This window comes from Pteropus alecto, unplaced genomic scaffold (assembly GCF_000325575.1).
Source record: "Pteropus alecto unplaced genomic scaffold, ASM32557v1 scaffold160, whole genome shotgun sequence".
NCBI lineage: Eukaryota > Metazoa > Chordata > Mammalia > Chiroptera > Pteropodidae > Pteropus > Pteropus alecto.
Window position 1 is genome coordinate 2090400 of NW_006429864.1, and position 13518 is coordinate 2103917.

The window sequence follows — 13518 nt, forward strand, 5'->3', positions numbered from 1 at the left end:
CGTCGCGCCGGTCAATGCCAAAGCCAGCGCCATCCACTGTGGTGGTGCCTCTGCAGGGGATGACAGGGAATGTGAGCAGGGGAGCAGGCTGGTGCCAGCACGAGAGGGTGTGTGGGGCCTGAGCTGGGGCAGGGAGGCCTCGCCCACTGGCTTGGGCTCAGCAGCAGCAGCAGCTCTACATGGGGCTGTGGGGGTCATGCAGGCTGTGCTGGGCTGAGGAATATCTATGCAGGACATGGCCAGCACGGTGGGAAGAGGGAAGAGACTGAGTTGGCCTAGTCACCAGAGTTCACAGCCAGGACCCCGATTCCAACTAGGGATAGGACTAGACCCAGGCCCTGGGCCTGCATCTGTTTGGGATCCCCCATATCCACCCCGAATTGGGGGCTACACTCACTTGTTGACTGGGTTTTTGATGCCCTGGCCCTCCGAGCCTAGTCCGTCGCCCTCTTTCCAACCCATCTTCATCAGCATCTGGTAGCCGATGTTCTCCACAGTCAGCTTGAACTCCTTGTACTCAGAGTAGTCAGGCTCACGGCCCTCCTGCAGGGCCAAGAGGGTATCATCCCCCAGGGACCAAAAAACATCCCCCCAGCCTCATTGGCCACTGGCTGGGACCACTTGTCTGTCTGCCTCCCCCGCCAGGTCAGACCAAGCTCCGCCTCCTCAGTGTCCCCAGGGCCACACTTAATGCTCCCGGGCAGCCAAGTCAAAGGCAAAGTGATGGTCACTCGGGCCTCCCCTACAATGGCAAGATTAATGTTCACCAGCAAAGAAAAGGCTGTTTTGGGAGTGATCTGTTACACAGAGTGCAAAAAAGAAGCCATGGTCAACGAGGTGATGAGGCTTTGTGCACATCAGCTGTCTCTCCTTGTGCACAGGAAGAATGCCAAGCTCTCGTTCTGAGGAGCCCAGTCCGTGTGGGCTTCTGCCTGAGAAACGCTTTGCCTGCACAAGGCACCTTAATTGGCTCCAATGGAAGCAGAATTTCCTGGGGAAATATTTCTAAAGTGGGCAGCTGAGTTGTTATTTGCAAATTCCCAACAAGGACAGTGTCTGCCACCAACAGATGCTTCCCTCAGAAGAGGGCCTGTCTCCTATGTATGAAGAGGCTGCCTGCTAGACAGGCCCACAAGCAGGGCTGATGCTTGGGGATGCCCCACTTACCTTCAGAGCCTTGAAGGTCTCCATGAACTTCTCTAGCTCATCTGGCGGTAGGAAGTCTCCGATGAAATGCTTGCCCCGGCCCATCTTCGTTAGCTGCTCAGCCCACTCTGCCCAGACAGATGGGAAAGGTGAGAGGAGGGAAGGGGGAACAGCCTTAGGGGAGGGAGGCAGCTGGTGGAGACCCCGACTCAAACCTTACTCCCATAGGCAGCCCTGCACCACTCCTTTTACTACTAAGGAAACTGAGGCACAAAAGGCCAAGTCTTGTGCCCAAGGCCTTAAGGCCAGCAGGTGAGTAGGGCTTCCTGCACCACAGTGCTCTGAAGGCAAGGCCCCACCCAGACACTCCTCCCCGCCCCCCGGCTTGGCTCCTCAGCGCACCCCGAGTCTTATCCATCTCCATGCGCCGCAGCTGGTGCTCCCAGGTGCCCAGCTCACTATCCACCTCCTCATCACTGTCATAGCCATGCTGGTGCTGCTGCAGAGCCTTCTCCCATAGCAGCTGCATGTCCTGCATCGCGCGCTTGTGCTGCATGATCATGTCATACATCTGCTGCATCTGGAGGTGGCACACACTGTGAGCAGGGCCTGTACCACATATGCATGGCAGGAGCGCCTGCCTCCTCTGTGCACATTTGGGGCTCCTTCCTTGAGGCAGGCCTGTGAGCAGGGCTTAGAGCAAGTGCTCAACAAGACACTGAGTCCTATGCTGGGACTTGCACTGATTCCCTGAGTCCCTGTGCTGAAAAAGGAGGCCCCTCTCTTCCTTGCACAGAGTTGAGCACCACTGCCATGGACTGAATGAGGACAATGCAGGCTCCTGACCTCTGGGAAGGTCGAGGGTGATGTGACAGGGTAGCTACACTGGAGGAGGTGGCTGGGGTGAGCCGACCCCAAGGACTGATGGGCCAGTGCCTCTGGAACCTCAAGGAAGCAGCAGAGAAGCTAAGCTGGCCCTCACCCCAACGCTGCCCAATATCAGCTGAGGGGCCCTCACATAATTCAGGGTGCCCAGTGCTAGCCAGGCCCATTCTGGACTGGATGCTGGAGGAAACTAGAAAAAAAAACAAGTGGAAACTATCGAGTGGGAACAGTCTACAGGCACCATGTGTAGTAGCTATGGAGCACCTGGCATTGAGGGATGACAGGCCAGCGTGATGAGGCCTGAGTTCTGGGCCCAGCTACAAGCTGGTGGGGGTGCCCTCAGGTGTTGGCATGCCATTGATGGGGGATCTGCCTGCCCAGGAACTTCTCTGCTGACTCTGTGACTACTGCAACGTGAGGAGGAGTAGGGGAGTCCACCGCCAGCTGCTGTGGAGCCTGCCTCGCCCCCTGGCCTTACCTCTTGCTGTTCCTTCAGCTGCTTCTTCTGGGCATCCGACAGCTCTGTGACACCCACTAAACCCACGGGCTTCCCCTTCTCATAGCCGAGCCCCTTGAGGTCCTGAACTGGAAACAAGATATAGGCCATTCAGAGACAGACACATGGGCCTGGCCCTGGTCCTGTATGTGGTGCCAAGTCCATTTGTTGATGACACCTGAGGCACGTGGAGCACACAGCAGGGCCCTCATGTCAGGTTGGTTAGTATCCTATGTCCTGTAACGACCACAGTAGTCATGCCTTGCACCATCACGTGCACCCAGTTTCATCCGCACGTGCCCTCTCCAGGCAGGGCGGGTCCTACATCCCCATGTTGCAGACGCTGACACCAGAACTCAGAGGTCAAGGGTCTCACTCAAGGTCACATGGCTAATGGGTGACATGGTAAAGATTCTGCAGAGCCCAAGACATGAGAGCAGAGACGAGCATGTGTGTGAGCACACGCACACTCACACACACTGGCTCTTGGAAGCTCTGTGGCAGACAGATACCCAATGTAGATACACAAGGTTTGAAGTCTTGCATAAGACTCAGCTGTGTGGCTCTGTTAGTTCCTTCTAGGAAGACAGCTGACTGTCCTCACAGCAACTGACATTTAATTTGGCATCAGCTTTGGAGCTCGGCTAAAGCTGGCAGCACTGATCCATGTGAAGGTGCTATGACATCCATCTGGGCGGTGGAAATGACCACCCCTCAGGCGGTGGCTTCCTGGGGGAAAAGCCAACTAGAGGGGGTACAGAGGCCCCTCTGGGAGGGTGGAGAGAACTGAGTTCTCCAGCTCCTCAGGGCTGGGGGTTTTGTTAGCAAGAACCACCTGCAGGTGCTCTGTGACCACAGGACTGCACCCTAATCCCTCCTCAAAGGTCTGCAGGGGCTCTGAAGGATGTGGGGGTCCTGTAAAGAGAGTGAGGGAGCCAAGGTCTGAGCATCCTGCCATGTGCCTGTATTGTGCCCACAGGCCCTCTTCACCAGTGACTGGGGCCTGCCCATGCTCCCCTGTGATGGTGTGGGCCAGTGGGACTTGAATGTGGACCTAGAACACGAGGAAGTCATCTTCACTAGCAGGAGCGGGGCTTGCATTTGTCAGAGCAGCACTCATATCTGAGCACCTTCCTGTGCAGCTGCCACAAGGGCTCCCCTCTCAGCAGCAATCCAGGCCCCAGCACCCTCAGCCCAGCTGGAGATGCTATCTAGAGTCCCAACATCCTAGGAACCTTTAATTAGCAGCTTTTCTCTTTGCGCCAGGGAGGCACAGTGCAAGAAAACACCCTCAGAGCAGGGCCAGCAGGTCAGCCATGTGACCTGGGTGAGCTGCCTTTCCTTGCAGGCTATAAGGTGGGCGGAGGGTGTCAGACAGATAGCACTAGACTGGCCTTTTTCAGTAACCCATTATCACCTGCAGAATGTAAAGACAACAGACCTCTCCTCCGCCCCCTGCAGGTTTGGCCATCCCTGAAATTGCTGTCAAGGAGGGGAAAGTTGGAGGTAGACCAGCCGGCAATTGTGCTTATCATCGTGCATTTTCCTGGGCTTTCTATGACAAGGCTGACTCCAACTATCTTAAAGCTTAAGGGAGATAATATGATCCATCTATATGCTGTCTATAAGAGACTCACTTTAGATACAAAGGCACAAAGACAATGAAAATGAAAGGATGGAAAAACAAATTCCATGCTAACAGTAACCAAGAGAGCTGGGATAGCTATTCTAGTATCAGACAAAATAGACTTTTAAGTCAAAAAAGGTTACGAGAGACAAAGGATGTTATATATTGATAAAAAGTTTGATACAGAAAGATAAAACAAATATACACCTAACAACAGAGCCCCAAGATATATGAGGCAAAAACTGACAAAATTTAAGATATTCTACAATAATAATTGGAGACTTCAATACCTTTTTAATAATACACAGGACATCAAGACAGAAGATCAATAAGGATATAGAGGACTGAACAACTCTATACATCATTGGACCTAACAGACACATAGAGAACATGCAACCCAACAGCGGAATACACTGTCTTTCGAGTGCACATGAAATAATCTCCAGGACAGATCAAATATTAGCCAACAAAATAAGTTTTAATAAATTTTAAAAGACTGGAATCATACCAAGTATCCTTTCTGATCGCAATGGAACTAGAAATCAATAACAAAAGGAAAATTCACATGTATGTGGAAATTAAATAGCATACTCAAAAAAAAAAAAAAAAAAAAAAACCCCAAAAACCCCAATAGAATACAAAAAAAAAAAAAAAAAAAAAACCCCGAAAACCCCAATAGGTCAAAGAAGAAATCACAAGACAAATTAGAAAATATTTAGAGATGAATGAACACAAAAGCATAACACACCAAAACTTCTGGAATGTAGCAAAAGCAGTGCCAAGAAAAAAATTTATAGCTATTTAAATGTTCACATTAAAATGAAAAAAGGTCTTCAATCAATAATCTAACTGTTCACCTTAAGGAACTAGAAAAAGGAGAGCAAACTAAATCCACGGCTAGCAAAAGGAAGGAATTAAAGATTAGAGTGTAGATAATGAAATAGGGAAGAGAAATACAATAGAGAAAATCAACAAAACCGAAGGTTGGTTTTTTGAAAAGATCAACAAAATAGACAAATCTTTAGACAGATTGCCTAAGAATAAAAAAGAAATAATTACTAAAATTAGAAATATAAGTGGGGATATTACCAATGACTTTACAAAAATAAAAAGAATTAAAAGAGTGTATTGTGTGTGCCAACAAACTGGATATTCTAAACAAAGTGAACAAATTCCTAGAAATGCACAAAATACCAAAACTAACCCAAGAAGAAACAGGAAACCTGAATAGACTTATATCAAGGAGACTGATTTAGCAATCAAAAACCTCCCAACAAAGAAAAACCCACAAAGATGGTGTCGCTGGTGAATTCTATCAAATATTTTAAAAGATTAATGCCAATTCTTCCAAAATTCTTCCAAAAAATTAAAGAATATTTCCCAACTCATTCCACGAGGCCAGCATTACCCTGATACCAAAGACAAAAACACTACAAGAAAACCACGAACCAATATTCCTTATGAGTACAGATGCAGAAATCTGCAAAAAAAAAAAAAAAAAAAAATTAGCAAACTAAATCCAGCAGCATGTTAAAAGGATTATTCACCATAACCAAGCAGGATTTATCCCAGGAATGCAAGGATGGTTCAACATGCAAAAATCAATCAATGTAATACTCCACATTAATAGAATGAAAGAAAAAACTCCCACATAATTTCAATTGATATAGAAAAAGCATTTAACAAAATCTAACAGCCTTTCATGATAAAAACACTCAATAAACTAGGAACAGAATCATACTTCTTCAACATGATAAAGGCCATATACAAAAACATACCACATCAAACATCACACTCAATGGTGAAAGACTGAAAGCTTTCCCTCTAAGATCAGAAACAAGGTAAGCATGCCTACTTTCACCACTTCTGTTCAACGTAGCACTGCAAGTCTTAGCCAGAGCAATTAGGCAAGAAAAAGAAATAAGGCATTAAAATTATAAAAGAAGTAGTAAAACTGTCACCATTTGCAAATGATAAGATCTTACATGTAGAAAACCCTAAAGATTCTATAAAGAGACTATTAGATCTAATAAATGAATTCAGCAAAATTCAAAGATATATAAATCAACACACAAAAATCAATTATATTTCTATAAACCAGCAACACATAATCCAAAAAGGAAATTAAAAAAAAAAAAACAATTCCATTTAAAAAGCGTCAGAAAGAATAAACCACCTAGGAATACATTTAAACAAGGAGGTGCAAGGCATGTACAACAAAAACTACAAAACATGTTGGAACCAATTAAAGACCTAGGTAAATGGAAAACTATCCAGTGTTCACAGATTGAAAGATTTAAATATTGATAACATATCAGTACTATCCAAATCAATCTACAGATTCAATGCAATCCCTCTCACAATCCCAACGGTGTTTTTTTGCAGAAATAGAAAAGCCAATCTGAAAATCCACTGAAAATTCAAGGGACCCCGAATAGCCAAAGCTGGAAAAAGAACGAAATTGGAAGACGAACACTCCCGATTTCAAAACTTACTACAAAGGCAATGATCAAAACAGTGTGGTACTGACATAAAGATAGACATACAAACCAGTGTAATAGAATAGGGCCCGGAAATAAACCTTAACATCTATGGTCAACTGATTTTTGATAAGAGTGTCAAGACCATTTAATGGGGAAAGAACAGTCTCTTCAACAAATAGTGCTGGGACAAATGGATATCCTTAAGCAAAAGAATGAAGTTGGACCCTTACCTTATATCATACATAAAAATTAACTAAAAATGGGTCAAAGACATAACTTAAGAGCTAAAACTATAAAACTTTTAGAAAAACCCATAGGAGTAAATCTTCATGACCTTGGATTTGGCTATGGTTTCTTAGCCATATTATTTTTTTCATTTATTGCCAAAATCACAGGCAATAAATGAAAAAAATAAATTGAACTTCATAAAATTTAAAACTTTTGTGCATGAAATGACACCAAGAGGATGAAAAGACAACTCATATAATGCGAAAAAATATTTGCAAATAATATATCTGAACAGGGGATAATATCCAGAATACATAAAGAATTCCTACAACTCAGTAACAAAAGACAACCAATTTAAATATGAGTAAAGGATTAAAATAGACATTTCTCCAAACAAGCTATATAAATGACCAATGAGTGCATGGAAAATGCTCAACACTATTAGTTATTAGGGAAACACAAATTAAAACTATAATGTGATTCCAAACTTTATACCTGCTAGGCTGGCTATAATGTGAGGATGCTGGAGGGGACATAAAATGATGTAGAGCAGTGGTCTCCAAACTTTTTGGTATCAGGGACCAGTGCTCCTATGAGAATCTAATACCTAATGACCTGAGGTAGAGCTGAGGTGGTGATGCTAGTGCTGGGGAGCGGCTGCAAATATAGATGAAGCTTTGCTTGCTCATCCACCACTCACCTCCTGCTGTGTGGCCCAGTTCCTAATAGGACACAGACCTGTCTGTGGCCCAGGGTTTGGGGACCCCTGATGTAGAGAACAGTATGGTGGTTCCTTAAAAAGTTAAATGTAGAATCACCATATGACCCAGCAATCCATTCCTAGGTATCACACAAGAGAACTGAAATCAGGAATCCGAATAATACTTGTACACGCATGTTCATAGCAGCACTAGTCACAATTGCCATAAGGTGGAAACAACTCAAGTGTCCATCAACAGATGAAGCATAAACAAAGTATAGTCTATCCACCATTGGAATACTACTGAGCCATAGTAAGTAAGGAAGTTCTGACATCTGCTATAACACAAATGAACCTTGAAAACATGATGCTCAGTGAAAGACACCAGACCTCATGACAGAGCCCACCTGACAGAGGTGAAGGGGAGGCGTCCACATCTCTCTGCACCAGCTCGGCGGGTGGGAGCTCCACCTTGTCCTCCTCAGGCCCCCATCGGCTCTTTCGCTTCCTCTTCACAGTGGCTGTGGTAGCCGGCTTCCCATGGGCAGCTGAAGCCAGGGTGACAGTGGGCGAGGGGGCAGATGAGGCAGGGCAGGTGGCGGTGGGGGGCAGATGCCCTAAGGGGCTCTCAGGAGGGGGTCTGCCCTGGAGGCAGAGGTTGGGTGTCGAGTGAGTGCCCATGGGGCCCACCCTGGCTTTCCGGAACTCCTCCAGCTTCTGGCGGTAGTACTTGTACCCTTGGCTGCTGGGTTCATATAGAAAGCTGCAAAGGAGTGCGGAGCATAACGTCAGTCAGGGCAGGAGCAGTGTGGACCTTGTGCAGGCACTTCCAGATCAGCCAGGGTCTCCACTATGACCTCCGGTCCTGCCAGGTCTCAGTGGCTGCTGGCTCTGATGGCCCAAACTTGAGAAACGGTGTGACATGCCACAGCTTATCATAATGCTGAGGGCCATACCAAGCCCCCATTCCATCTTTATCTGGCACTTGTCACACTGTCATTGATCCTCTGCTTCTAAGGAAAAGGGGAGAACTCCCTCAGACCTGCCCCAGGCTCTGCAAAGCTCTTCCCCTACTATCCTAGATGAGCGCCAGGGTCTCCAAACCAAGAAATCCTGAGGTGTGAGAGAGACCTGGCGCCAGAAAGGGCAGGATTTATCCCAAACTAGAAAGCTCAGCACATCAGTACTTCTCCGATGCATCCGTGAGAGGTGTCAATGCAAATAAAGCCAAATAAAGGCACTGAACATCGGAATGGATGGGGACCTGGACTCCAACCAAGGGCAGAAACCTCCACCTCACTGGAAACCATGAGTCCCCTCAGTTCCCCATGGGATGGTTACCCCTTGCCTCCTGGAAAGCTCAGAGCAGGCAGAGGCTGCAGTTCCTACTGTACCTGCCTAGCATCTCAAAGACTATGCATGTCCTGACACCTCTGGGGTCCACATCAGAAGGAAGAGTCACAGCCTACCTCCACATAGCAAAAACTGTGCACAGCATGGGTTACATGGCTCTCGACAAGAAGGGGCTAGACCTACACTCACAAACCTGAAGGGACAAGTCATGGCACAATGCTGTGCTACAAAAGCAATATGCAGGATCAAGATGCCATAAATTTCTTTTGTATAAAAGAGACAGCAGGAAGAAATTCCACAAACTGTTTCTGTGTGTCTACATGAGAGCCAGGAGAGGGGTGGAAGGACTCCCCACCTCCCAGCCCTGCTAATATTGGTACCTAGGGTGGGATGGAGGAACAAAGAGATGGCAGCATCTTCTTTGTTCTCCTGGGTTACGGTACATGCATGTACACCCTTCAGAAAACCCAGTAAGGAACACTAAAAATTAAAACAAAGATCAAAAAAATCTTTAAGCCAAGCTAACTAAGAAAAAAGAGGATACAAATAACAAATAATGGAAATGAAAGAGGAGATACACTACAGGTCCAACGGACATTAAAAGGATAATAAAGGATTATTATGAACAACTCTATGACCACAAATTTGATAACCCAGATGAAATGGTCCTATTCCTTGCAAAGATACAATCTGCCAACAAAACTCAGAGAAGAAACAGACAACCTGAACAGACCTACTTCTAGTAAAGAAGTTGAATCAGTAATTAACAACCTTCCAAAACATAAAGTACCGCACCCAGGAGTTCAGTAATTTCTACCAAACATTTAAGGAAAAAATTATACCAATTCTCTACAATCCCTTTCAGATGACAGAAGCAATGAGAATATTTCCTAACTCATTAAATTACCCTAACAGGAAACCTAGACAGAGATAAGAAAACTATGGACTAACATCTCTCACGAATATAGATGCAAAAATCCTCAACAAAATTTTGGCAAACCAAACCTACCAATGTATGAAAAGAATTAAACACCATGACCAAGTGGTACTTATTCCGATCATGAAAGGCTGGACCAACATTTGAAAATCAAGTAATGTAATCCATCACATCAACCAGCGATCACGCGATCGTATCAAAAGCTGCAGAAAAAGCATTTGATAAAATCCAACACCCATTCATGATAAAAACTCTCAGTAAACTAGGAAGAGAAGTGATTTCCTCAACTTGATAAAGAATATCTACAAAAACATCCCCAGCTAACATACTTAATGGTGAGAAACTTGGAAGCTTTCCCACTAAGAACAGAAACAAGGCAAGAATATCCCACCTCATGAATGCTTTTCAACATCTTACTGGAAGTCCTAGTAAATGCAAGAGAAAAGAAAAGGAAACAGGCATGCTAACTGAGAAGGAAGAAATAAAACTGTCTTTGTTTGCAAATGACATGATTGTCAATGTAGGAAAAAACAAGAAAGAACAGACAAAAAAACTCCTGGAACTAATAAACTATTATAGCAAGGTTGCAGAATACAAGATTAATATACAGAAGTCAATCCCTTTTCTATATAATAGTAATGAACAAGTGGAATTTGAAATTAAAACCACAATACTACTTCCATTAACATTCAAAAATACAAAATACTTAGGTATAACAATATATGTACAACATCTACATGAAGAAAACTACAAAACTTTGATGAATGAATTCACGAAGAACTACTGAAATGAAGAGATATTCCATGTTCATGGATAGGAAAACACAATATTTTCAAGATGTCAGTTTTTCCCAACTTGATTTCTAGATTCAATGAAATTCCAATCAAAATCCCAGCAAGTTATTTTGTGGATAATGACAAAATGATTCTAAAGTTTATATAGAGAGACAAAAGACCCAGAATAGCCAACACAATACTGAAGAAGTACAAAGTTGGAAGACTGACACTACCTGACTTCAAGGCTTATTGTAAAGCTACAGTAATCAAGGTAGTGTGGTATTGAAGAAAGTACAGGCAAACGTATCAACAGAACAAAATAAAGGACCTAAAAATACACCCACATAAATGTAGTCAAGTAACCTTTCACAAAAAAGCAAAAGCAATACAATGAAGCAAAGACAGTCTTTTCAACAAATGGTGCTGGAACTGAACATCTTCATGCAAAAAAAAAAAAAAAAAAATGATACAGACCTTGTACCCTTCACAAATATTAACTAAAAATTAATTACAGTCATAAATGTAAAATGCAAAAATATAAAACTCTTAGAAGATAACCCAGGAGAAAACCTAGGTGACCTTGGGTATGGCAATAACTTTTTGGACACAACACCAAAGGCACAATCCAAGAAAGAAACTGATAAGCTGGACTTCATTAAAATTAAAAACTTCTGTTCTGCAAAAGATAACGTTAAGAGAATAAGAACACAAGCCACAGACCAGGAAAAAATATTTGCAAAAGACATATCTGATAAAGACTGTTATCCAAAGTATACAAAACACTCAAAACTCAATAAGAAAACAAACTACTCAATTTAAAAATGGACCGACGACTCGCAAGATGGCGTAGAAAGCAGAGGCAGGGCACGCCCACTCTAAAGACCACACCAAAATTATAACAAAACTAGAGAGCAATCAGTACGTGGAGTTGTTTGAGGTCTGGCTGAATAGAAGCCCTACAACCAGATCACCTCGAATAACAGGTCACCTCAAAACAGTAGGAGGGGCGAAGACACGAAACAGCTCTGTCGCACAACTGTGTGTGGCGATCGAAAACTGGGAGGGCTATCTTGGAACAGAGCCACCTCCCCCACCTGAGGAGCAAGGGGTCCCCACCACATACTGGGCTCCCCAGCCCAGGGTTCCAGTGCTGGGAAGAGAAGTCACCACAACCTCCGGACGTGAGAACCAGTAAGGTTGCAGCTTAGTGAGACGGGCTGCGGGAAGTGAAGATTCTCCTCTTTAAGGGCCCACGCCTGGCCTCACTCACTGAGAGACTTGCTTGCTCTGAGTTCCAGCAGGGACACATGGAGAGGTGCTGAGCAGTCCAACCTCAGGACAAGAGCTGGAGGGGCAGCTTGCTCCTGGACAGAGATGCAGGCAGAAGGCATTGTTCCTTTGTTGAGCACCCCCACACCCAGCCTGAATCCATCTAGGGGATTCCTTGAGACTCTGCTTCTCCCAACATATGGGTCCACATAGGCCACTTCCAGTGATTTATTCCATACAAACAGGCTATCCTGGTTCCTGCTGTAGACTTTCCCAAAATCTCTTAAAAGCTCACAAAACCCAAAGAACCAGCATCTGACCTTGGCATGTCCTGTACCTCTTGCTGAGCAGCCCCAAGTCCCGCACTAGTGGCAGCCAGCCTCGGTTTCTGACTTAGCCCTTCAAGGCATCTATAAACCCAGCACGAGTGGCTGCCATATGTGGATTGTTTGATGACTCTTACCAGGTGGCCCCAGAGACACACAGGCTGCAGATGAACTTGGCCTGCAACTGGACCCCTCCCAAGACTGCCACTGGGCCCCACAGCACATCTACTACATAAAGTCACTCAACTAAGACTGAGAGCCTTAGGAGCCCTACCTAATACATAAAAACAGACACAAGGAGGTAGCCAAATGGAGAGACAAGGAAATGTGTCCCACATGAAAGAACAAAACAAAGCTCCAGAAAAAGAATTCACCAAAATGGAGATAAGCAATGTATCAGATTCAGAGTTCAAAACATTGGTTATAAGGATGTTCCAGGAACTTAGGGGATGAGTAGATGAACTCAGTGAGAACTTTAACAAAAAGATAAAAACCATAAAAATGGAGACGGAAAACATAATATGGAGCCAGTCAGAAATGGAGAATTTAATATCCAAAATGAAGAGTACAATAGAGAGAATCAACAGAGTGGATGAAACGGAGGACTGAATCAGCCACATAGAAGCTGGGGTGGCAGAGGACACCCAGTCAGAACAGCAACAAGAAAAAGAATCCAAAACAATAAAGATAGTTTAAGAAGCCTGTGGAACAACATCAAGAGTAACAGTATTTGCATCATACAGGTACCAGAAGGAGAAGAGAGCAAGCAAGGAACTAAAAACCTATTTGAAGAAATAATGACGGAAAACTTCCCTAACCTGATGAAGGAAACAGACATATAACCCCAGGAAGTTCAGAGTCCCAAAGAGGCTTACACCAAGACATGCATCATAATTAAAATACCAAAGGCTGAATTCAAAGAGAGAATCTTAAAAGCAGCAAGAGAAAATCAATCAGTTACATACAAGGGCATGTCCATAAGACTGTCAGCCAATTTCTCGACCGAAACTTTACAAGCCAGAAGGGCTTGGCACAAAATATTCAAAGTAATGAACACCCAGGACCTACGACCAAGATTACCCAGCAAAATTATCATTTAGAATCGAAGAACAGATAAAGAGCTTCCCAGAGAAGAAAAAGCTAAAGGAGCTCATCACCACTGAGCCAGTATTACAGGAAATGTTGGAGGGACTTCTCTAAGAAAAAGAAAAATATAGATATCAAGAGTTTAAATAAAGAATGGAGATAACTACATATCTATCAACAAGTACTTCAAATGAAAAAAAAAAAAA

The 13518-nt window shown here is 44.3% G+C and overlaps 1 protein-coding gene across 1 annotated transcript in view; it reads right to left on the minus strand.

The window, feature by feature from the left end:
• SUGP1 (SURP and G-patch domain containing 1) overlaps positions 1-13518 on the minus strand; it is a 28395-nt gene that overhangs the window by 984 nt on the left and 13893 nt on the right. The window contains exons 8-12 of the mRNA XM_006904344.3: positions 7973-8328; positions 2510-2616; positions 1549-1726; positions 1168-1274; positions 398-543 (exon numbers count right to left, since the gene is read on the minus strand). Of these exons, the coding sequence (XP_006904406.1) occupies positions 398-543; positions 1168-1274; positions 1549-1726; positions 2510-2616; positions 7973-8328 (894 nt within the window). The remainder of the gene's footprint in view (positions 1-397; positions 544-1167; positions 1275-1548; positions 1727-2509; positions 2617-7972; positions 8329-13518) is intronic.